The sequence below is a fragment of the Lepidochelys kempii genome, chromosome 4 (assembly GCF_965140265.1).
Source record: "Lepidochelys kempii isolate rLepKem1 chromosome 4, rLepKem1.hap2, whole genome shotgun sequence".
In the NCBI taxonomy this organism is placed as follows: domain Eukaryota; kingdom Metazoa; phylum Chordata; order Testudines; family Cheloniidae; genus Lepidochelys; species Lepidochelys kempii.
This window is the reverse complement of record NC_133259.1, coordinates 118,382,405-118,407,392: the sequence shown is the minus strand read 5'-3', so window position 1 is coordinate 118,407,392 and position 24,988 is coordinate 118,382,405. Positions and strand designations below refer to the sequence as shown.

The window sequence follows — 24,988 nt, the reverse complement described above, 5'->3', positions numbered from 1 at the left end:
GAGTCAACTGACTCAGGCTTGTGCTATGGAGCCATGGTGTGGGGTGAAGGTCTCAGTGGCTAGGCTCCAGCTCAGGCAGGAAGGTCTACGTTGCAGTTTTTAGCCATGTAGCATGAGCCCTGCAAGCTGCTGTCAGTTGACCCAGGCTCTGAGGCTGGCTGACGTGGTTTTGGGAGGAGTTTTTTGGTTTTGGGGTTTTTCTTGTTTTTATTTTTGTTTTGTGTTTTGTTTTGGTGGTGGGGTTTTTTGTTTGTTTTGCTGTTTTTTGCAATGTAGATATACCCAGACCTAGCAGCCAGAAATCGTACTTCAGGCCTGCTGACTCCCATTCTAGCCTCCAATCCAGTGCTCCGTGCTGCCTTTCCAGTACTGTTCAATATTATTTCCTGTTTCAGTAATTTCACTCTGCCTCCCGAAAATTAATGGGCTAGATCCCCAACTGCACTGGAGCAGAGCTTGGCACAGCTGAGGTGAAGAAGAAAAAGTGACTCTCTGCCACCTTTATGCCTTGTTCCATCTTGGATGTGGCAAAAGTTAGAGAAGCTGGCAACTCTAACTTGCTGCAGCTTGTATTGGCCCCCAAGAGGATTTTAAGGAAAGCTGCACAACAGCCCTGGGGCCAAAGCCTCTGCTACATTGAGGTCAATGAAGCTGAGGCAATTTGCACTAGGAGAGAATCAGGCCCATGGAATTTAAGGGTGGATTGGGAAGAGGTGAGAGCGATTCGTTAGCAAATGGGAAGCAGAAGTCTATTCCAGGCATAATGGGTGGCACGAAAAAGATGGAAAGCCAAGAGTGGGAGAAAAAGACAAAGGTTGTAGGTCATTTATTGTGAAATATATGCAACCGAGCGACAGAACCAGTAACTTTATCCAGACTATTTTAATAAATAGAAATATGGGCCAAATTCAGCTGTGATATAAGCGGACAGAGCATAATTGACTTCATCCAAGTTACACCTGCCTCCACCCAGGCTAAATTTGGCCCTGCGAGTCAAAACTTGGCCCTCGAAGTCACAAATTAAGATCTGAATTATATTTATACTATTTTCTTTTACATAATTCCTTTAACCGTTGTTTTCTGTGGCTGGTACACAGTGAGCTACTTTCTTTAGAAGATAAATCTCCCCATTTGTACATCTGTCTCTGCACTCTATACCTGGAAGAATAAAGAAACTGTGGGAGGCAGTAAGTATGACTCAGATGTATCCACCGTGGGTGGGAAAACTCAGAGCTTTGCAAAGCACATGGGGATGAGCCAGAGCTCACACAAAATAAAATAATTGTACATGTGAGCTCGCTGAAGTGGTGCTGCAGGTGCACATGCAGACCATTATAAATGACAGATTCTTGGCTTAGTGTGGGTTGACAGATGACTCCAGTGAAGAAAGGGAGGGGGAGTGTCAGATTCAGCACTGTGTTACTCCACTTTAACGCTGGTGTAACTCCACTGAAATCAGTTCAGTTCCACTGGCATAAAGCTGGAGTGACACAATGGTGAATAGGGTCACTGAGGCTATAGAACAGTTAGTAAGAATTGCTCCTCCACATATTTCTCCTGGTACCTACTCTTTCACAGATTTTTCCTCCTCTGATTTATTGCCTACTGTACAAAATAAATAGTTCTTAGAATTATAGGACTGTAGGGCGGGAAGGAGCCTTGAGAAGTCATCAAGTCCAACCCCTTGCATTGATGCAGGACCAAGCAAAATCTAGACCATCTCTGACATGTATTGGTCCAGCCTGTTCTTAAAACCTCCAAGGATGGGGATTCCATGACCTCCCTTGGAAGCCTATTTCCGAGCTTAACTCCTCTTATAGGTAGAAAGTTTTTCCTAATCTCTAACCTAAACTTCCCTTGCTGCAGATTAAGACCATTACTTCTTGTCCTTCCTTCAGTGGACATGGAAAACAGTTGATCACTGTCTTTCTTATAACAGCCTTTAACATATTTGAAGATTGTTGTGAGGTTCCCCCTTCCCCCCCCACACTGTTCTTTTCTCAAAACTAAACATGCCCAGTTTTTTTAACCTTTCCTCATAGGTCAGGTTTTATAAACCTTTCCTTATTTTTATTGCTCTCCTCCGGACTCTCTAGTTTGTCCACACCCTTCTTAAAGTGTGGGGCCCAGAACTGGACTCACTACTCCAGCTGAAGCCAAGTAGAGCGGGACTGTTACCTCCCATAGCTTATATACAACAGTCCTGTTAATACATCCCAGAATGATATTAGCCTTTTTCGTAGCTGTATCACATTGTTGACTCATTCAGTTTGTGGTACACTATAACCCACAGATCCTTTTCTGCCGTACTAACATCTAATTAGCCAGTTATTCCCTATTTTGTAATCATACATCTGATTTTTCATTCCTAAATGCAGTACTTTGCACTTGCCTTTATTTAATTGAGTCTTGTTGATTTCAGACCAATTCTCCAATTTGTCAAGGTTGTTTTGAATTCGAATCCTGTCCTCCAAAGTGCTTGCGACCCCTTCCAACTTGGTATCGGCCACAAATTGTATAAGCATATTCTCCACTCCATTATTCAAGTTATTAATATAAATATTGAATAGTACTGGATTCAAGACTAACCTCTGTGGGACCCCACTAGATACACCTTCCCAATTTGACAGCGAAATATTTTGTAGCCACTCTTTGAGTATGGTCTTTCAACCAGTTATGCACGCACCTTATAATCATTTCATCTAGATCTCCTTTCCCTAATTTGCTTATGTGGGACTATGTCAAAAGCCTCACAACAATCAAGATATCACATTAACTGTTTCCCCTTTATCTACTAGACCAGTAACCATGTCACAGAAGGACATTAGGTTGTTTTGGCATGATTTGTTCTTGACAAATCCATGCTGGCTATTTATACTATAAATGTTTACAGATTGATTATTTAATAATTTGTTCCAGCATCTTTACAGGTATTGAAGTCTAGCGTTCCTCTGATCCTTCCTCCCCCTCCTTAAAAATAAGTACAATGTTTGCCCAACACAACTAATTGGGTGATCTTACACCACTTCAAATACAGTAGAAGCCATTATAAATGTTTGCTAGTCTAGCCAGTACCACCTGCAAGTTATTGGTTGATATATAAGGTTGTTGCATTCTAGTTTGTGTGACTGGAGATTCCATGTGGCTTCAAATAGGGTTAATGTCTGGGCATAATCCTCTGCTCTGACCAGTGGTAGATATTCACCCCCCCATGCACCCACTCCCTTAATTGCAAATACAATTACAAATGGAGAGCAGGGAATGACCACGTCTGAGTGGCCAAGGATTTACATGTAAATCTGTATATTTGGAGAGGGGCTTAGCTATGCATCCCCCCCAAGGCTCAGTTCCCACACTCATTGAAATCAATAGTAAATGTGACTTCAATGATTGCAGGATCAGGACCCAAAGTGTTAATCCTGCTTCTAGGTGGAGTAACTTGATGGGCCTGCAGCAGCTCACGTATTAATGGAGAATGATCTCCCTATGCTACTCATCACTTTTTATCTTACACGCTTCTCTGCTCAGCACTCCATACCTTTACTATGGAGGATCAAGCCTATTATCATAAATATTTTCTGTTCTGAGAACAGGGGGAAATGATGGTTATCCCGGGAATTGTAGGTGGTGTGAGCTAGCTGATCACATGTCTGCATTTTAGTGGTGAAGGTTGGAAATTTCTGTCTCAAATAATAGTATAATGAGTCTGAACCTCTGCCTAAGTTTGATATGGGTTAGAAGATGGTCTAAGAATCACATTAAACTATGTAACAAAACAGCTGTTACTTCTAAGATGCTGAGTGTCAGTTCCTTAGCTGATGTAAATCAGCGTGGCTCCATTAAAGTCAGTGGTGCTTCACTAACTTATGCCACTTGTGAATTTGGCCCTGTGAGTCAATACAGTTTTGATAATGGCTTCTCTTCAATTACATTGGATTCCTAGAAGTTAAGTGCAGCATGAGATTCAAAAATGATTAGAGTTTATACAGAAAAGAAACCAATGTGTTCAAAACACACAATTCAGCTATCTTGGGGGGGAAAAACAGTTCACCCACGTAAAGATGTTCTATCTATAAAAAACAACCATTTTAGAAAAGGGACAATGATCAAATTTAAACAAGACACAGTGAAAGGTGCATATTATCTTATAGGCTAGATGATGCATGTTTCAAGGGGTGATTTTTAAAAATGATATATCTATTTTATTATGAATAGCTTCAAACTTTTCTTGCACTTATTTCAATCTGTTTTGTGTACGTTTGATTTGTTCTCTATCTTTGAGTAGATAACATCTATTTCAGTGTGGCATATATTTGCACACTTTCTGAATTTTAAACCTGAACAGCATTCTGTCTATAAGCACTATGTAATCAAATGAAACTTGAGAAGAATACATTTTCAGATGAAAAGTTGAGTTTTGTTTTGGTCTGAACTATTAAAAGGAGACAAAACCAAGAAAAAAGAGGAAACCCAGAATCTATTTTAGGTTTTATACTGCCACCCATCACCATAGCGTCTGAACTCCTTCCACATAAAATAGCAGTAGGAAGTCGCTAGTGGACTTTATGGAGTCTCTGCTCTTCTCAAGATGGAAACTCTGCTTCGGTTAGGATTTTTAACTGGTTGGTTGATTTGTTTTCAGATGTTTTTAGGAAGGGAAGGTCTTGTGTAGAAAAGAGCCAATATTGGAGCACCAGTCTTGCTGTAGTGGAAAGGCCTTTTTGAAGACGAAGGTTTTGCAGTGTATCTTGAAGCTGTTCTGGCTCTGGGTTTGCCTGATCTTCTCTAGATGTTCATTCCTTCTACCTAGAGCTTTTTGTCCCCAGCTTTGATGGGCTTTGTTATCTGCATTGTCCTAGAGGAGCTCAGCTGCCTCAATATTTCATATGTCAAAATTCAATTACTGCAGACTAACGCCTGTAATCCTTCCTCGAGCAGTCAATAGGAGTCTTGCATTAGCAAAGACAATAGAATGTGAATCTACCTGAACAGATAAGATTCAGCACTACTGGTACTCCTCTACAGCTACCTACATTTGTATTATGTCAGCTGAAATGTAAAATATGCAACACTGTAATGGAATCATTGAATCAACCTGAATTCTCTTCTCGTTTCTATGAGCTTGCTGCTCTCAGCAGAAAAAGATTTCAGCCCTTATTAGTCATACCTATATTGTTGTTAGTTATGGTCAGTGTTCCCTCTAATTTTTTCCATCTACGTGTGGAATGAATTTTGTTATGTGCACCATATCGAGGTAATGTGCGGATGTGCACCACGATTAGAAATGGATATTTTTTTTAAAAAAGTTAGCGTAGGGACAATTACTCCAGCCAGGACAGTTTAGGCATTTTAGAACTCACTACTCAAAGAATTAAATTTAAGTGTGTAACCCTTCTGCCAGGTCAAGTTGATAGCAGCAAGGGCCGGGTTCAATACACAGGGGTTCCCTCTCATCAAAGCAAATGCAAAACTGGCTCGAGCCCCCACCCAGTGACCTGGGAAAATCTTACACACCCCATGGGTGCCTCAAAGAGGCCATACTTCCCCTCTTGCAAGCACAGAGTCTCGGTGTAGCAGAGAATCTTTAATAACATGAGGTAAACGACATCAGCATTAAATTGGGAAAACACCACAACTAGTGTTCATTAACCAAACCATGAGCAAAGACTCACCCCAACAAATTAGGCCACATCCTTTCCCTCGGGTTCTTGAGTCCCACAACCCAAACGTCTATTGAGTCCAGCAATCCAAAAATCACCCAAAGTCCAAAAAGTCCAGCCCCAGAGTTCAAAAGTTCATCTGCAGAGTGTTACTCCCCAGTCTGGGTAAAAATGTGCCTGTGTAGGCGGGAAAGAGGTAAGGGGCACCTTACGTGACCTGAAGCTGACTGTCCCACAGCTCTACAGCGCTCCACTCCGCTTGCTGTCTCACGAACGGCTCCGCTCCGCTCGCCGTCTCACGAATGCTCCGCCAGCCTATCCATGAACAGCACCACTGAACTCTAGATCTTCAGGCTCCCCCCTACTTGACACAGCGCTCAGTGATTTCAGCTCGCAGTAATTTTAGCTCTTTAGTGATTTCAGCTTGTAGTAGTGGGAGCCTTAGTGCTGGTGCACCATACGGCCAAAGTGAATTCAGCACAGTACCTGTAGGGAGACTCTTAATAGACCCAAAATTAGCTCTGATATTCCACAGTGGAGAGAGACAGAGGTGCAATTGGTGTTTCAGGCCCTCACAAAGGGGCCCACACCACCAGGTACTAATACCTGTCTCAAGCCTCTCTCAAGTCACAGTTTTGGAACCCATGTCCCTTGCCGAGTGAGTGCTACTTAGTTGATGGTGAGTCCCTCCATCATACAAAAGGCCAAGTACAATTCCACTGTCCTTGATTCCCATAATCAGGGTAATAACAATTTATTCTTCCTGCCCCAATAACAGAGACACTGGGGATCCCACATCAGCCAAAGTGACCATTTGGGCAGCTGTGGCCTCATTCTAGGCGGGGTGGGTATGCCTATGCAAATGAGATCAGCCCCTGAAGTTCTTTTCCACAACTTGCCACACCTCACCACCAGATGTCAGGGTGGAGCTCATCCTGACTCTGCTTACAAGCGTAAGAGAGAAATAAAAATTATGAAATGCATAGATCAGTCAAAAAACTAAAATAACACACTTTGAAAGAAGTAACAAGAACAACAACAATACACATATGGGTTGGGAGGTGAGTGTGAAATCCAGTATGTGTGTGTGAGTGACAAAGATGTGTGTGGCCCCTTTAAGTATGATGATCCCACTTTAAGTACACTGCCCTTTTAAGTAGATCAGCAAGTTCAGACGCAGCAGCAGCTGCCAGAAAGCTCCCTCCATCTTGAGGACTGTCCTGTCTCCCCCACACCCTGCTCTGTGGAGATGGAGTACAGGAGCTGGGGGAACGGAAAACCCTGATATCAGCAGCCCTCTACCTCCCCCTCCACTCTGCGCAGCAAGCAGGAGGCTCCTGGGAGCAGCTCCAAGACAGAGGGCAGGAGCAGCACATGGCAGTGCGAGGAGGAACACATGAACTGCAAGGCACTTGATAGTGCAAGTTCCCAGCCACACAGCTTACAGGGAACTTAGGTTATAGTCATGGGGGAAAAAGTGTACTAAAAAGATTACGGACTTGTCTTCATGGTGCGTTAGTGTACATCAGCTTCAGCATAAATTCTCATGCCCACCAGCTTGTCATCCACTAACTTTCTGTGTGGACCCTGCTGGCATGCACTAAAAATTCCCTGATGCACCTTGACATAGTACTGGTTGAAATAGGACAACATCAGTGCACCCTAAGGAACTTTCAGTGAGCATCACCTAGTGTGCACTAGAATTTATAGCCCAGCTGGTTTGCATTAACGCACCATCTAAAAAAGCCTTAAGTCACCTTTCCATTGTCTGTGCCTGGGAAACAACTCAGTGTATCTGGGATCTAAACACATGTAGTCGGGTCTCACCCTTTAATGCACCCCTCATGTTGGGTGTAGTGCTGTAGGTGAGCCTGCCTCAGTTCCCCTCACTTAGGGTATAAACAAGTCCAGCCAGGCTTTCAGGTTCTAAAGAGAACCCTCTACAGGGTCTAATTTATTTAACAGAAAAGAACAACCTCTGGGTTAAACAGTCTTATGTCCTGGCCCTTTAGCCAGGAAGCACTCTCCGGCTGAATTCCTTGTCTGGAGCTTGGGCCTCGGCAGGGCCTCCTGTCACTGCCATTCTTCCCCCGACAGTATGTTTCTTTGCTGAGTAAATGTTTGGTAGCTCCTTGGGAGGTCCCACACCCAGTTCCGTCTCCTTGGCTGCTTTTGTCCCTCCCTGGGAGAACTTTCTCTCTGGGACTGCTCATCTTTACATCAGCCCCTTCTTTCTAGAAGCACCTCTCCTTGGGAGGAGCTTCCGGGGAGGCTGGCTTTCCTGGCATAGTTTTGCTGAGAGTAGCCCTTCCTGTATGCCTGCCTTCTGAAGCTCTCTCGTTAGGAATCCCCAGAATCCAGGAGCACCTTCTGGACTCCCTGCTTGGGGGGGCTCACTGGAGAGTTCCCTTTCTCCAGGAGCACACCTTCTAGACTCCCTGATCTGATGAGCTCTTCTGGGAGCCTCACTCCTCAGGAGCTCCCTATCTCCTTGGCAATGCCTTCCCTAACTAAGCTCAGGTAGCCTTTTATTAGATCCAGGTGCTTATTGACCAATTAACCGTTAAGTGGCCACCTGGGACAGTCAGTTACCCTCAGGTGGACCTTCAAAAGGCAGCGGCAGGCAGACATGAGCCTGATTCCCCTTAAAGGGCCCGTCGCCCTGTGACACAACACCGTGGGCAAAATTCTTCCCTTGATTTAGGGCCTAATCCTCTGAGGTGTGGTGCTCCACTGCAATAAGAGTTTACTTCAGTCGGAGTTATAGCTACAGGTGAGGGCATGCCAGTGATTCATATAATGTCATTATAATAGCTCCAGTATTACCTTTATCCATCCTTACACTTTATCCATCTGCTACTGCATATTTAGCAGGTGTTTTCACTGAGACATCCATAACGATACCAAGGTCTTTTTCCTGAGTGGTGACAGTTAATTTAGAACCCACTGATGAGAAATTCAAGTTACTCTTTCCAATATGCATTTTGCATATGTCAACATGGAATTACATCTGCCGCTGCATCTAGTCTATTCTATGCTATTCCTTTCTAGTCTGTATTCAACACAATTTGTTGTACTACCATCATCATTACCTTCAAGTAGTACATTAAGTGACGTAATTAACATTTTTCATATCTGATTAATTATTTTTCTCGCCTACTCCCCAAGGGAGAAATTGTATGAGTAGGGTAGGCATTTTGTTGCTTTGTTTGTTTTTATAAATTAGATGTGTTGAGCTGTCTGGAGTAGCTCATGAGCATGAGTGCCAGCCGCAGGCAAACTGTCAAGAAGCAGGGCACAACCCCCAAATTGGTTGTGAGTTCTATACTTAGATTTCACCAAGAAAGTAACAAGTGTGAACTCCTCAAGTACTATAGCAGCCTAACCATGGAATCACAGACAGTCCCCTCGGGTACTCTGGTCTGTCTTGCACCCAAGCAAGCTTGTCTTTGTGATAGATTGTCCCTTACACAAAAATCACAACAATATTCAGGTTACTCCCAGTCCCCAAGGACCAATTACACATCACAGGTCAGTTACACTTAAAGACAATGCTTGTAGCCAATCCTATAATAAACTAACAAAAGATTCATTAACTAAGAAAAAATTAGTCATTTACAAAGTTAAAGCCGGTCAACAGACACACAAATGAGTTACAGTCTTAGATTCCAAAAGGTAATAGAAACTGCTGCGATATGCAAGTTTTCTGTGTCCTTTAGAGCTAACCGAAGCATAGCACCTTGGGGATCCCTTGCTTATGCTGAGAAATATTGCCCTCTCCAAATTCCAAGCAGCATAGTGATGCAGTTCCTTCTGGTCAGGAACTGTGTCACTGTACCAGCATTTTTATTCCCTTCCCTTAGACTTCAAACTGATGGGACAAGAGTTGGTGCCCATCTCCTCTTCCTGGGCACAGGGATAGGGGCAATCAGCTAAGCCTTTGTCCTTTGATGTCTAAAAAGGCTCATTTGTTTTCAGTGGGCCTTCATGTGTGCAGGACCAGCACTTTACACTGATTAATGGTTCTTTCCTGTTTGGTGTGTTACGCAGTTACAGAGGTTTACAGTGCAAACACTCAATATAACTTTTTACAATGGGATACAGATGTTTATAAGTGAGATCAATATATGCAGCATCCTACAAGCGTTTAATCAAATCTAAACACATTCTAACAAACTTAATATCAGTTTTAAAAATGCTAACACACAGGTGAGCTAAACTGGTTTCCAGCTATGCACTTGTCAGTGTCCAGTGAGGTCTTGGGGCCTTGGTGTAATCTGGCACCTGGCCTGGTAGCGTCACAATATGTACCCTGTGCTGTGCATTTATATTAAAGAAAGCAAGATCAGAAAAGTGCTCCATGCACTTGGAGCAGAAGGCGATGAGATTTGTGGTGGTTTTTAGTTCCTGTTGGAGTTAATTCCACAGCCTTTCACTAGCCCTGAGAAAGCTCTGCCTACTGCACATTCAAACTTTTTATATTTACACTGAACAGTTCGTTTGTGCCTGAGGAGTGCAGTTGTTGACCATATTCCTCTTTAGATGATCTTTTAGGAATCCTGGGCCCCAACTATTGACTGACTCAAAAATAAAAACCAAGCCCTTGACTCTCTGTTCTATAAGAAGCCAGCGTAGAGAATGAAGGACAGGTTAGATGGGCTCATGGTAGCCTGTGTTGCCTAGGAGAGACATTGCCATTCTACATGGCCTATTGCCCTCAGACTAGGAGGATTTAATAAATGCTAGTCCCACTTATTCCTGCATGCACAGGTTGCTGGAGTAGGGTATTAGAGGGTCAAGCTCAAAAACAATAAGGGATTCATGAGAACAACAAATTGTCACTTACACGCATTGCATGTGTGTTTGTTGTCCCAGTGTTGCCCATTTTATAAAATACAATCTGGCAAACTAAGCTTCCAAACTGCAATGAAGAAACAGCCATATGGTTAGGAATTTGTTTGCCACATTAGACACCCTCACATCAGTGCAACAAACAGAAATAAGGAAAATCACAAGGCCATCTTTTCAACTTAAGCTGATAATACACACAATTTACGTTTTAAGGTCACAAAATTTCTAGGTTCTGCTGGAACTGGTAGTCCAGCTTTGGTTCAAGATGTGGCATCTGTTGAGCAAAGTCTTTTTGAGGTAGTCCTGCCTCTGCCTCAGGCTGCTCTTGGAGAAACTGGTGGTGCATTTTTGTTATCCCTTTTCTCTAATCAATAGGGCAATAGATTTACACTATAAACCTCAACTCCAGCAGGTACACTTCGAAGTGTCATAAAAATACACAGTGCTTTTAATCATTATGGGGTAGATTCCTGATTAATATAACTTGTCATAGCTCCAACTAAATGGAGCTATGACAGCTTACATCAGATGAGGTCTGGCCCTATATCTCTAAATGATTGCAAGGATTCTTACGTATGCTGAACAAATTATGATGGGCCAGATTCTGGGACACTTATTCTGCAAGCACTTTAGTACATTATTCAGTGAGTATTTCCATCTGTTTCGGTGGGGCTACATAGAGAGAAACATTCTACTCAACACGAGTAAGGGTGAATCTGGTCTGATACATACCTCACACCGTCTTCTCAACTGTCTAAATGGGCCATCTTGATTATCACTACAAAAGGTTTTTTTTTCTCCTGCTGATAATAGCTCATCTTAATTAATTAGCCTCTTACAGTTTGTATGGCAACTTCCACCTTCATATATATCTTCTTACTATATGTTCCATTCTATGCATCCGATGAAGTGGGCTGTAGCCCATGAAAGCTTATGCTCTAATAAATTTGTTAAAGTCTCTAAGGTGTCACAAGTACCCCTGTTCTTTTTCGTTAGAGTTTAGTTATTGTACATGTAAGTGGTCTGAAATGATGGACTTAGGTTGTCTTTTTAAAATTTTTGGAAATCAATTCTAGTTTAATGATGCTGCCAAGTTATCATTTCAGAACTTTTTTAAACAGTTTCTTTGGGGAAAAAAGTCATTGAATTCCCCTAGATATTTTTAGCCAGGGTTTAAATTGTACCTGCTAGACCAAATCAATCAAATTTACTGAGATTTTGCTCTGCATTAGCATTTGCCCATATAATACCAACCTCCCAAGGGAAATGGTCCTCTTTTTTTTTTTTTTGCTTTTAAATCCCAACTTTAGGTTTTTCTGATTTACTTTCTGTGTCCATCTATGCTAAACCTATGGACACAAACAAGCAATATTAGACCTAAAGGCCTGATACTAAGTGCTGAATGCCTTCAGTCCCTAGGGTTACAGGAGTCACTCAGCATTTTGCAAGACGGAGCACTAAAAAAGAAGTAGAAGGTCTCATTAGTGTAACTATAGGGACCTCCATCGGCCAATTTATTATTGTATATTTGTGTATATACAAAGTTCTGTATGTTTTTGTTATAAAAGGTATAACATTAAAAGAAATACAAATATCTGAACTGAAAAAAGCTAAACTCTATGATCAGATATTGTGATACCACACCGATGAAATAAAAAAACAGAATTGACCTTTATATCTGTTCAGTAGCTAAGTGATACATGTAATGTCACTACTCTGCTTATATTAGTGTTTTCTCCAGATGACATTGTTCAGCAAAAAGGTCTACCACCTGACAGTGCCATTGTCTTCTTTTATACCTGATTCATTCTATGGCTTAAATTGTCATTTTGCGTCAGGAAACATATTTTTAAGGGCTGTTATTGCACCTCAGAGTTATAGTAACTCTCTTCTATAGACACAAGTCTTCCAAACATTTCAGTAGCACCTTCCTTATCAGTGTTGATGTAATTCTCCCATATCCGCTGAAAGGATCCAAAGCATTCAGATAATGGATTGTTTTCTTTCTTAGCACTAGTGTTACACATCTGTATGGTAATAGGTTTTCATGGGTTAAACAAGGCCTACATTAGTGAAGTAAAAAACAGAGACTATTTAAACTTGAGTTCATCAGACCCAAGTACTGAGTAGTTAGAAAGCAACTACTGGACCAGGATTATGCTTTGTGGTACATTTGCTGAACCCTTCGACTTTGTCAGTTATAAGTAATCAGGCAGATCCTCCACCTAGTCACAGTTACATTTCTAACAGCATGCCATTATTAGCATTGATTAATTATTATTGCCTGGATGCTGGAACTGCACAGAATAAAGAGACTTACAGACCATGTTGTAATGTAGTACTGTAGAAACACTTCAACAGCAACAATACTTGATACTAATTGTATTAGTTTTCAACCACACTTTCCCAAGGAAACAGGATATGAAACACTTTACATAGAGCCAAATCATGTGCTCACTCCTAATTCAGAGAAAACTCCGTCTGAACTCATACTTGACTTCAGCAGACTCACAGACTTTAAGGTCAGAAGGGACCATTATGATCATCTAGTCTGACCTCCTGCACAATGCAGGCCACATAATCCCACCCACCCACTCCTGTAACAAACCCCTGACCTATGTCTGAGCCATTGAAGTCCTCAACTCATGGTTTAAAGACTTCAAGGTGCAGAGAATTCTCCAGCAAGTGACCCATGCCCCATGCTGCAGAGGAAGGCGAAAAACCCCCAGGGCCTCTGCCAATCTGCTCTGGAGGAAAATTCCTTCCCGACTCCAAATATGGCAATCAGCTAAACCCTGAGCATGTGAGCAAGACTCACCAGCTAGACACCCAGGAAAGAATTCTCTGTAGTAACTCAGATCCCACCCCATCTAACATCCCATCACAGGCCATTGGGCATATTTACCGCTAATAGTCAAAGATCAATTAATTGACAAAATTAGGCTATCCCATCACACCATCCCTTCCATAAATTTATCAAGCTTAGTCTTGAAGCCAGATACGTCTTTTGCCCCCACTGCTTCCCTTGGAAGGCTGTTCCAGAACTTCAGTCCTCTGATGGTTAGAAATCTTTGTCTAATTTCAAGTCTAAACTTCCTGATGGTCAGTTTATATCCATTTGTTCTTGTGTCCACATTGGTACTAAGTTTAAATAATTCCTCTCCCTCCCTGGTATGTATCCCTCTCATATATTTATAGAGAACAATCATATCTCCCCTCAGCCTTCTTTTGGTTAGGCTAAACAAGCCAAGCTCTTTGAGTCTCCTTTCATAAGACAGGTTTTCCATTCCTTGGATCATGCTAGTAGCCCTTCTCTGTACCTGTTCCAGTTTGAATTCATCCTTCTTAAATTTGGGAGACCAGAACTGCACACAATATTCCAGATGAGGTCTCACCAGTGCCTTGTATAATGGTACTAACACCTCCTTATCTCTACTGAAAATACCTCGCCTGAGGCATCCCAAGACTGCATTCGTTTTTTTCACAGCCATATCACATTGGCGGCTCATAGTCATCCTGTGATCAACCAATACTCCAAGAACCTTTTCCTCCTCGGTTACTTCTAATTGATGCGTCCCTAGCTTATAACCAAAATTCTTGTTATTAATCCCTAACTGCATGACCTTGCACTTTTCACTATCAAATTTCATCCTATTACTATTACTCCAGTTTACAAGGTCATCCAGATCTTCCTGTATGATATCCCGGTCCCTCTCTCTATTGTCAATGCCTCCCAGCTTCATGGCATCTGCAGACTTTATTAGCACATTCCCACTTTTTGTGCCAAGGTCAGGAATAAAAAGATTAAATAAGATTGGTCCCAAAACCAATCCCTGAGGAACTCCACTAGTGACCTCCTTCCAGCCTGACAGTTCACCTTTCATTGTGACCCATTGTAATCTCCCCTTTAACCAATTCCTTATCCACCTTTCAATTTCCATATTGATCCCCATCTTTTCCAATTTAGCTCATAATTCCCCATGTGGAATCATATCAAATGCCTTACTGAAATCAAGGTAAATTAGATCCACTGCGTTTCCTTTGTCTTAAAAATCTGTTACCTTCTCAAAGAAGGTGATTAGGTTGGTTTGGCACAATCTACCTTTTGTAAAACCATGGGGTTTTTTTTTGTAAAACCAGTAGTGTTTTGCCTGAGTCAGGTCTGCTGTACTCGATGCATAATGTTTCATGTGGTCCATGGCAAAGCCTTTTTTTACACTCGTACTTCACTTGTCAATATTTAGTTGTCTCCCTTCATGTGATGTAATTGAATGGGTCTCTTTTTGTGGATTGCTTCTCTGTAGTTCTCCCCTGTACTTTACCAACTTCTATCCTCCGCCCTTTACTAGGATATAGAGTAACCTCTTTGAAAAGTGTCTCCCAAGGAATGTTTCTGTCCAACCCATGTGCTCCTCTGCACCTGTCGGCTATCTCCCAGTCCTTAGTTTAAAAACTTCTCGGTGACCTTTATAATTTTATATGCTAGCAGTCTGTTTCCATTTTGGTTTAGGTGAAGGCCATCCCTCTTGTATCAGCTCCTCCTTTCCCAAAAGGTTCCCCAGTTCCTAATAAATCTAACCCCCTCCTACTTACACCATTGTCTCATCCACACATTGAGACCTCGTTGTTCTGCCTAACTGGCCCTTTGTGTGGAACCGGAAGCATATCAGAGAACACTATTATGGAGGTCCTGGACTTCAATCTCTTACCTAGTAGCCAAAATGTGGCCTCCAGGACTGCTCTCCTATCTTTCCCTATGTCACTGGAACCTGCAACCACTGGCTTCTATCAACAGTTTGGAGTATGTTATGGTCAATTCAAGTCAATGGGAATTTTTTCATTCATTTAAATGGGGTCAGATCAGACCTACTATCAAAACTATATTTCATTTTTAAAGGTGTATCTTCTGTAACTAAAATCAGCATTGCGGTTTTAATAACTTGATTTAACTGATTAATAATAATTTACTTAATTAAAAGTTTGAAAGAAAATTACCTGTAATAAAATATTTTCTTCAGAAACATAATATGAAATCTGAAGGTGTAATCACTGAATAAGCTGCAGTGCTGTCTAGAGTTTGCATTATCCATAATTACCTTTTCTTTTCCCCAACAGGCCGGAGAAAAACATTATCACCCAGCTTGTGCACGATGTGTCAGATGCAGTCAGATGTTTGCAGAAGGAGAAGAAATGTATCTGCAAGGTAAACAAACAAAAGTTATTGTTAGTATTGATCCTTAATGTATTTATTAAAACAATATCTTGCATTTATAACACAGCCCCCTCTAGCATAAACATCTGGGCACAGCCGCTCTGGCAGTACATTTTTATGGCAAAACAGACAGAGAAACTAAGTGGGCAGAGGGAACTAGCAAGTTGATGTATGAACCCAAGATTAATGTTTTTTACCCAGCTTGGTTCTATAACCTGCAAGTATCAGTAGTACACTTAAATCGTTCTTTGTGTTTATTCTTTAAACAGAGAAAATTAGACACTACCTACATAAGATTTGCTGTTACATTATTTAAAATCACAAATGCCGCTATTCTAGTGTCACATTGATTTAGAGCAAATTATAGTAGTTCACTGAGTGCCAATGTGATCCATGACTTTACTCACTGCAGAAGCCAGGGAATGTTGTGATTCCTTGGTTAATGACAAGCCAATTTGCTCAGCAGTAGTAGGAATCTGTGAAATCCTGTAACAAATCAATGCTAAAACCAGTCTTGGAGATGATACCAAACCACAAAATTTGAATTTAGATTTCAAACACTCCAGTTGTGTCTGAATCCAGATTTTCAGTTTAATCCTTTATAAAGACATTAAAAGATGGATGTTTGCTGATTTTTGTTCTGATTCAAACAGTCCCAAAGTTCAGAGTTTTGCTTTTGGACCCATCTTGTTTTCTGCAGTTACTGATATATTCAGTATAGTTATCTGTATACAGCTTACCTCTAAATTCTGAACATACTGATGTTATGTTTGACTTTTCAGATTTTACTTTGTTTTTGACTCTTAAGTTTCTGTGCTAATTTTCTCTTTCTCTCTCCCTTTCTCTTTGTTGCATATATGTTTATCTTATTTAAATTTTAATTTTCACCCCCACAGACACCCAGTCCTCCCTCTGAAAATGCTCTTCATGAAACAGCACTGAACAGTTTTACCAGCTCAATTTCATTAACCTGCAATACCCCAAAAATACTTTCTCCACAGTATTTCAATGATCTTCATGCCCAGAAAGTCTGTGAAGGTCACATTATTGTAACAGCATTGCTTCCTGTTCCTATTTGGAACATAAATATAAATCAACCCTGATATCCTGTTCCCAAATTATTAAATTAATGTAGCCAAATTCAGGTGAAATATTCCAGACCAAATGTGGTGCATAGGGACACAAGATTGTCCTGTCTTGGAAACCTCATTGACTTGGATTCTGCACGTTTGGGTTTTTTTACTATTACTGTGCTACTGTTTATAAAACAGAGGTAAATATAAAACATAAGTAACACAGCAGCACTTCATATTATCCTTATTTGAGATAATGAATTTGGCCTGTAGTCTGTTTCCTTAAGGAAGCTCACTCATGCTGACATTTTATTGAAACACTTGCACCCTTTTAATTGTTTATAGGTGATTTGTTGTTGTTGTGTATATCAAGCAAATTGCTCTGGTTCAAATGGTCGATTCTCCTGTTCTCTGCAGATGAAGCTTTTCCATTTTTCTGTTTGATAATGTGCTTGCTATAGCAGTTATATTGCTAGTTTAGTTATTGCTCAGAGAAAACCACACACACTTATTTAGCTAAAAGAAAAAGACCATAACAGTCTAGCATCTTGTGTTAACTTCATGGACATAGTTTTTAAATTTAAATTCTCCAGGTAGAGTTATGCTCTTTTTTGAAGTTTGATTGCTAATATGTTACAAAATAAGACTACTTTGTGTAGTTTTTTTCTAATGTCTACTGCACCATGGCCTTCTGGTTTCAATGTATTGTATTTCTAGGCTGGCTTCATTCTATATTTGTTTGCTGTTCTCTTTGCCTTATTCCTGTGATACTCAAACTGTGGCTTGCGAGCCGCAAGTGGCTGTTCAATGTGTCTCCTGTAGCTCTTTGCAACACACGATATTAAAACACTGTGTGATTTAATTATTAACCAATCAGGATGCTTTACTATTTTATTAATCAATCCAAGTTATCAACTTGCACTAAATTATTAACTTGTTTGCTGTGAGAATATGTATATATATATATGTATATATAAACTAAATATTTCCCCATCGAACTGTTTAAATATGAATACTACTCTAGTAAATGAAACAATGAATTCACACTACTGTGGCTCTTTTGGGTAATGCTGATTGATAATTTGGCTCCTGAACCACTGAGGTCTGAGTGTCACTGCCTTATACAATCTCCCTGAATTAATTTCGTGTGGTAGTATTTAACTTACGTCCCACTTATAAGTAGGGAATGCAAGATGAATGTTAATTTCATGAGCAATTAAGATAGCAGGCCAGATTATCTGCTAATGTAAATCAGCATAAATCAATAGAACTATGGCATTTTACACCAGCTGAGAATCTAGACCAAAGTGTGTACATTATTCGGAGGATAATGAGGAACATAGAGAGTTTTTTTGTTTGTTTTGATGAGTAGGGGGTTGTTATAGTTTAAAGAATTTTCAAAGAATTTAAAAAAGAGCTAAGCCTGTTTAATGATTTCTGAGTATCCCAAAGTTGTCATATTTTGACTTAGAAACCATGGGTGAAATCCTAGCCCTGTTGAAGTTAATGGCAAAACTCCCACTGACTTCAGTGAGGCCAGGATTTCACCCTGGTTTCTATGATTATTGGAGATCAGTGTTCTGCCCTTCATGCTGAAAGCTGCATTTACAGGACAGAATTCACCAAAGTGCTGGCTTTTATTTTCAGGTACTTCCATCTGGCATCCAGCCTGTAGACAGGCAGCCAAGACTGAAGAAAAAAGCAAGGTAAATGAAACATCTTTTAAGCCAGTTTTAATTTATTACATTGTCTTATTGTTCTACTGGCCACTGAGATTGTTAACCACAGTACTTTAAATGACAATACAATTGGCGCAGTAGTAATTTATTTATTAGAGTCTGTATTTTAGCTAGTCGGTGATTAAACCTATCCTTTAAGGAAATTTTTGGCCTGAGGTATATGAATGAACTCTTTGTCATTAGATTAGTATGTAACGAAAGATTAGTGCACTGGCAGCCTCTCTGTTTAGATGGCTATAAATAAAACATCATTGGAATCTCGCTATATTTTCCTTACATAAAAATCTCTTTCTAGCACCTTTTTTTTGCTTTTTTAGAGCTGTCACACTTACTCAACCTAATTTAACCTCTGATATTAAATAAATACTAACTACGATGATTTGTGTGGTGGAAAGGGGATGATCTCTCTCTGTGTGTAGTGGAAAGAAGAAGGAGTTCTGGGAATCTTAATAATTAAAAGAACAGTTGATGGATGAGCTGACTCTGAAAAATGGAAAATTAATCAATAATTAGGGACATGGTCTGTCTCAAGTAGTGGGACTGAGACACCACCGTCTTGCTTAATGGAGTGAGGCCAAATGTGGGGTCTTTTGGATTGTTTTCTCTAGATGCATCAAGCGGTGGTCTTGTTTGAAAGAGCTTTGATTTGGCTTGAGAAAAATTATACTCCAAACGCATGGGACAGGACAGGACAGAATTCAGGGCAGCAACTATGAAAGGAGAATGCCCACACATCTGGTGTGTTAGCAATTACATCTCTGACCGAAGTACAGCTTTGAAAAACATTATTTTCGGCTTCATCCTAAAAGGTCATGGCCCCATGTATTGTACCCATGTATTTAGGAGAGGTAAATGATTGCTCTGATCCATCATTTTTGGAGAGCTCTGAACTCAAGTGAGTGTTTAAAATGTAAAGTAGCCAATTAACCTTTTGCCTCATAAATTTCAGTCAATAGCAAGTGGTATTTCAGGATAGAAAACAAAAACAAAAAAATTTCCAAATGACCTTTTTTGACAACCAAGTATTTTAGTTGGTAGAAGAGCTTTTGATTCAGCATAACAGTATATCCTACATTTTCAGACTTGCACCTCATTTTACTCTCAATTCATTAATGGAAGTTGCTGGCTAAAACTCCATGCAACTTTTTGAAAATGTAGAGACTGATAAATTTAGGAGTGGGATTATATGATGGGGCGCCTGTGATAGCAGGGAACTGGACTTGCTTACATAGGATGTGCTTCTAGTAGGGCACCAGGAAATTTGTGCTTCTCCAGCCCCCGCCCTCTTCCCCATGCCCCCGCCTCCGTCCCAGCTCCACCTCTTCCCTCCCCTGCTCTGCCTCAACCCCACCCCCACTCCACTCCTTCCCTAAAGCCCCAGCCCTGCTCCGTCCACACCCTCTTCCCCGCCCCAGTCCTGCCCCGACTCCCCTGAGGACTGCAGCAGGGTCGGGCCTGCACTCAACGGCAGCAGGAAGTGCAGCAGCCCAGCCCCAGTCGTGCTGCTGGGGAGTGCTGGGGTGTGGTTCCCCGCTGCCCCCCAAGCCAGCCCCACCCCTCACCATGGAGGCCTGCCCGCCTGCCCCCCCGCGGGGGGGGGCCTGCATAGGACCCCAGAAGAGCTAAGGATGGCCCTGCTTCTAGTCATATGTTCCTATGTAGTTAAATATTTTTTCCTCTTTAAAAGAACAGTAGACACTGTTGTGCTGGCCAGGTGCTAGCTGGGCTTCCCCCTAAGGCACAGAAAGCACCCTCTTAGGACTTTGTTTAAAGACTGACGGATTAGCCACACATCTCAAGTGCTATGCAAGTGCCCCTAATCTTGAGCAGAGTGAAAGAGGCTCTCTATGAGTAAACCTCATAAAAGTCAGGGCGAGTTTTGCTTCAGTAAGAAATACAGAACCGGACCAAAAAGTTGTTCAGCACTAACTCTCATTTACTTTGCTTTTTGTTTTAATTTACCAGTGCCTTTTTATATAGGAGAAACAAAAGAGAAGGAGGGAATTTTATAAAGGGTAGGGGTGAACCGTTAGCACAGCTTGTGAAGGTGACTGTGTGGGATGTGGCAATTGATTGACATTCTAGTACAGGGGTAGGCAACCTTTTAGAAGTGGTGTGCCAGGTCTTCATTTATTCACTTTAATGTAAAGTTTCGCATGCCAATAATACATTTTAATGTTTTTTAGAAGGTCTCTCTCTATAAGTCCATACATTATATAACTAAACTATTGTCGTATGTAAACAAGGTTTTCAAAATGTTTAAGAAGCTTCATTTAAAATTAAATTAAAATGCTGATCTTATGCTGCCGGCCCGCTCAGCCGACTGCCGGCCTGGGGTTCCGTTCACCTAGGCTGGCAGCAGGCTGAGTGGGGCCTGCGGCCGGGACCCTGGCTGGCCCTACTGGGATCAGGGAAGTGGGTGGGCAGGCAGCCAGAACCCCAGACCGGCAGCCTGTCGGTCTGGAGTTCCGTCCGCCGGCTCCTGCCAGCCCAGGCAGCTGCCGGTCCCGCTCAGCCCACTGCGGTCTGGGGTCCTGGCTCTGTCCCCACAGAGTAGGTACCTACCTTCTCCCTGGTTCTAACCATTCTCTTCCTCTCTCCGCATTGAGATGAGGGTGGGAGTGTGCTGAGAACAGGGCGGGGGGTGAAGGAGCAGGCTGGGGGTTGGGGTGCAGGGTCTGACCAGGAGCTAGAATGAGGGAGGGGGCTCAGGGTTGGGGCAGGAGGTTTGGGTGTGGAGTGCTTACCTGGGCAGCTCCCATTTGGTGCGAGGGGTGCAGGTGGGAATGTGTGTGTGTATATAGGAGCTCCCGTTTGGTGCTCAGGGTGGGGATGTGTGGGGTGCAAGAGTCAGGGCAGGGGGCTGGGGGTGTGTGAGGAGGGTGCAGGAGTCAGGGCAGGGGACTGGGGGGGCTGGGTATGTGTGGGGGGTGCCGGAATCAGGGCTGGGGTTGGGGGGGGTGCAGGGGTCAGGGCATGGGGCTGAGGTGTGGGGGGGTGCAGGGGTGAGGGCAGAGGGCTGGGGGTATGTGAGGGGGGTGCAGGGGTCAGGCCAGAGGGCTGGGGTGTGTGGGTGGGGTCAGGGCAGAGGGCTGGGGGTGTGGTCTGGGGTCATGGAGGTGCTCCCAGCCCCCTGCCCTGAGCGGCTCACAGCAGGGGGCTGGAGGGAATATGCCCTGATTCTACCCCCTTCCCTAAGGTCCCCGGAGCAGAGAGCGCACTGCAGCTCCGCTTTTACCTCTCCCCTCTGTAGCAAGGGCTGTCAGCTGATCGGCCGCAGGGAGAGAGAGAAGGAGCAGCAGGAACCCAGCACGCTGGGGGAAGAGGCCGGGGGGTGGGGTGGGGGGGGAGCTTGCCTGCCCTGCAAGGAGAGAGCGGGGGGCGGAAAACAGCGGGCCGGGCAGGATTTTTAGTGGCATGATACTGTCCGGGTCCGGCAGATAGCAGCATGCCATTAAAAATTGGCTCGCATGCCATGTTTGGCACACATGCCATAGGTTGCCGACCCCGTTCTAGTAGATGAAGGAGAGCATCCTCAGGGTGATCGTTTTAAAAGAATGGTTATTTTCTATGTACTGAGCACAATAAATGTATGTGAAGAAGGCAGAAAGAGTATCAGAGGGGTAGCAGTGTTAGTCTGTATCCACAAAAACAATGAGGAGTCCAGTGGAACCTTAAAGACTAAGAGATTTATTTGGGCAGAAGCTTTCGTGGGTAAAATACCCACTTCCTCTGATGCATCTGAAGAAAGAGTGGGTGGACGCATGCTCCAGGGCTTTAGAGAAGAAAGAGTGGAGGGGAAAAGGTTGGGGAGAAACAGGTGGAGCTGAGGGATATTTTTTTCCTCTAAGAGATATAAGAACAAGCTTGCATGCAGACAGGAAGGAGCCAGAAGAACAAGAAAAATTGCAAATAAGGGAGAGGAAGGGCAAGAGTCATCACAGGAGGGGTGGGGTTGAAGGCTGGCGGATAGATGAGTGGGCAGAATGCTGGAAGCAGGGAGCAAAAAGGTCAAGTATATAGAGGAGCAAAAAGTAAAAGGAGCAGGAGTACTTGTGGCACCTTAGAGACTAACAAGTTTATTTGAGCACAAGCTTTCGTGGGCTACAGCCCACTTCATCGGATGCATGCAGTGGAAAATACAGTAGGACAATTTTATATACACAGAGAACATGAAACAATGGGTGTTACCATACACACTGTAACGAGAGTGATCAGTTAAGGTGAGCTATAACCAGCTGGAGAGAAAAAAACCTTTTGTAGTGATAATCAAGATGGACCATTTCCAGCAGTTGACAAGAACGTGTGAGGAACAGTAGGGGGGAAAAATAAACATAGGGAAATAGTGTTACTTTGTGTAATGACACATCCACTCCCAGTTTTTATTCAAGCCTAATTTAATGGTGTCCAGTTTGCAAATTAATTCCAATTCAGCAGTCTCTCGATGGAGTCTGTTTTTGAAGTTTTTTTGTTGTAATATTGCGACTTTTAGGTCTGTAATCAAGTGACCACAGAGATTGAAGTGTTTTCCAACTGGTTTTTGAATGTTATAATTCTTGACGTCTGATTTGTGTCCATTTATTCTTTTACGCAGAGACTGTCCAGTTTGACCAATGTACATGGCAGAGGGGCATTGCTGGCACATGATGGCATATATCACATTGGTGGATGTGCAGGTGAATGAGCCTGTGATAGTGTGGCTGATGTGATTAGGCCCTATGATGGTGTCCCCTGAATAGATATGTGGACACAGTTGGCAATGGGCTTTGTTGCAAGGATAGGTTCCTGGGTTAGTGTTTTTGTTGTGTGGTGTGTGGTTGCTGGTGAGTATTTGCTTCAGGTTGCAGGGCTCTCTGTAAGCAAGGACTGGCCTGTCTCACAAGATCTGTGAGAGTGATGGGTCGTCCTTCAGGATAGGTTGTAGATCCTTGATGATGCACTGGAGAGGCTTTAGTTGGGGGCTGAAGTTGATGGCTAGTGGCATTCTGTTATTTTCTTTGTTGGGCCTGTCCGGTAGTAGGTGACTTTTGGGTACTCTTCTGGTTCTGTCAATCAGTTTCTTCATTTCAGCAGGTGGGTATTGTAGTTTGTAAGAATGCTTGATAGAGATCTTGTAGGTGTTTGTCTCTGTCTGAGGGGTTGGAGCAAATGCGGTTGTATCGTAGAGCTTGGCTGTAGACAATGGATCGTGTGGTGTGGTCTGGATGAAAGCTGGAGGCATGTTGGTAAGTATAGCGGTCAGTAGGTTTCCGGTATAGGGTGGTGTTTATGTGACCATCACTTATTAGCACTGTAGTGTCCAGGAAGTGGCTCTCTTGTGTGGACTGGTCCAGGCTGAGGTTGATGGTGGGATGGTTATAATAGTATCAACTGAGAGGATTGAGTTTTGGAGGAGAGAAGTGGGGGCTAAAAGTGACAGAAATCAGAGCTTGATAGAGAAGAGATTTCAAGAAGAGTAATGGACAATGCAGAGAGCAAGGGAAGTTTGTGTGAGCAGATACTGATCAGAAAGGGGGAAAATGGAAATGGGAGAGTATAGTATCGAGTAAAGAGCGGGTCACAGGAGTGACTGAATCGGCTAGTAGAATTAACCGCATTGGAAGGAAATCTACTGGGATTGCTCCTCAAAATGAGGAGCCAGAGGTTGCCTGCAAAAGGCAGGAATTTAATAGATCATCCTTCTCTTAGGGAAACAAGATAGCATCTTTAAAGTCAGAAAAGTCACCAACGGAGGTGCCCAGCTGAGTTTTATTAAATATATTCTACCCAATTTTTTGTGCTCTTAATTTAGTCAAAGCAGATTTGACTATGTACACACAGACTGGGGCTTCATTCAAAGCTCACTGAAGTCAATCAGAGTCTGTACATTTGACCTCAAAGGAATTTGGATCAGGCACTTCTTGCATGCTTAATTCCTTTTCCGACTAGAACTGAACTTTAAACTCTGCAGTACTGGAGCTTAAGCAAAAACCTAATGGCAGTTGAGGTAAGAGGAGGCCGTAGAGTATATGGGTTACATGTTGGCGACACTTTCAGGCCCCTTACCCAAGTTGGAGAAAGATGTGATGTACCCAACAACACAGGTTGAGAAACTTTCAAATACAGAACTGTACTGCCACTATTATAGGGTCTTTTATGTCACCACACTCTCCAAACATTATCTAATAATACTCTACTTACATACCTGTTTTTGGAGTCTTTTTAGCCGTGTAATGGAAATATCCAATGATGCACACCCTTGTGCTGATGTCCTGGTGAGAAAAGGCTTTCAGTATAAATTTGAGAAGTAAACAGGGTGATGAAACTCCTCTAAAGCACTTCATAATCAGCCAGATATTCCAAAATAGATCGATTGTTTCTTTTTTATATAACTGTTTGTTTAGTGATCCGTTACTGACACTGAATAGTGCCTTACTCCACAAGTTGTCCCAAAGTAATGAGACTACTTGTGGA

The 24,988-nt window shown here is 42.4% G+C and overlaps 1 protein-coding gene across 14 annotated transcripts in view; it reads left to right on the top strand.

Moving 5' to 3' along the window:
• ABLIM2 (actin binding LIM protein family member 2) overlaps positions 1-24,988 on the top strand; it is a 217,245-nt gene that overhangs the window by 117,518 nt on the left and 74,739 nt on the right. For all 14 annotated transcript variants that reach the window (XR_012158735.1, XM_073342609.1, XM_073342605.1 and 11 more), the window contains exons 7-8: positions 15,627-15,714; positions 18,444-18,502. Coding sequence is in view for 13 of the 14 variants with exons in the window: in XM_073342609.1 (XP_073198710.1) it covers positions 15,627-15,714; positions 18,444-18,502 (147 nt within the window). In the remaining variant the exon portion in view is untranslated. The remainder of the gene's footprint in view (positions 1-15,626; positions 15,715-18,443; positions 18,503-24,988) is intronic.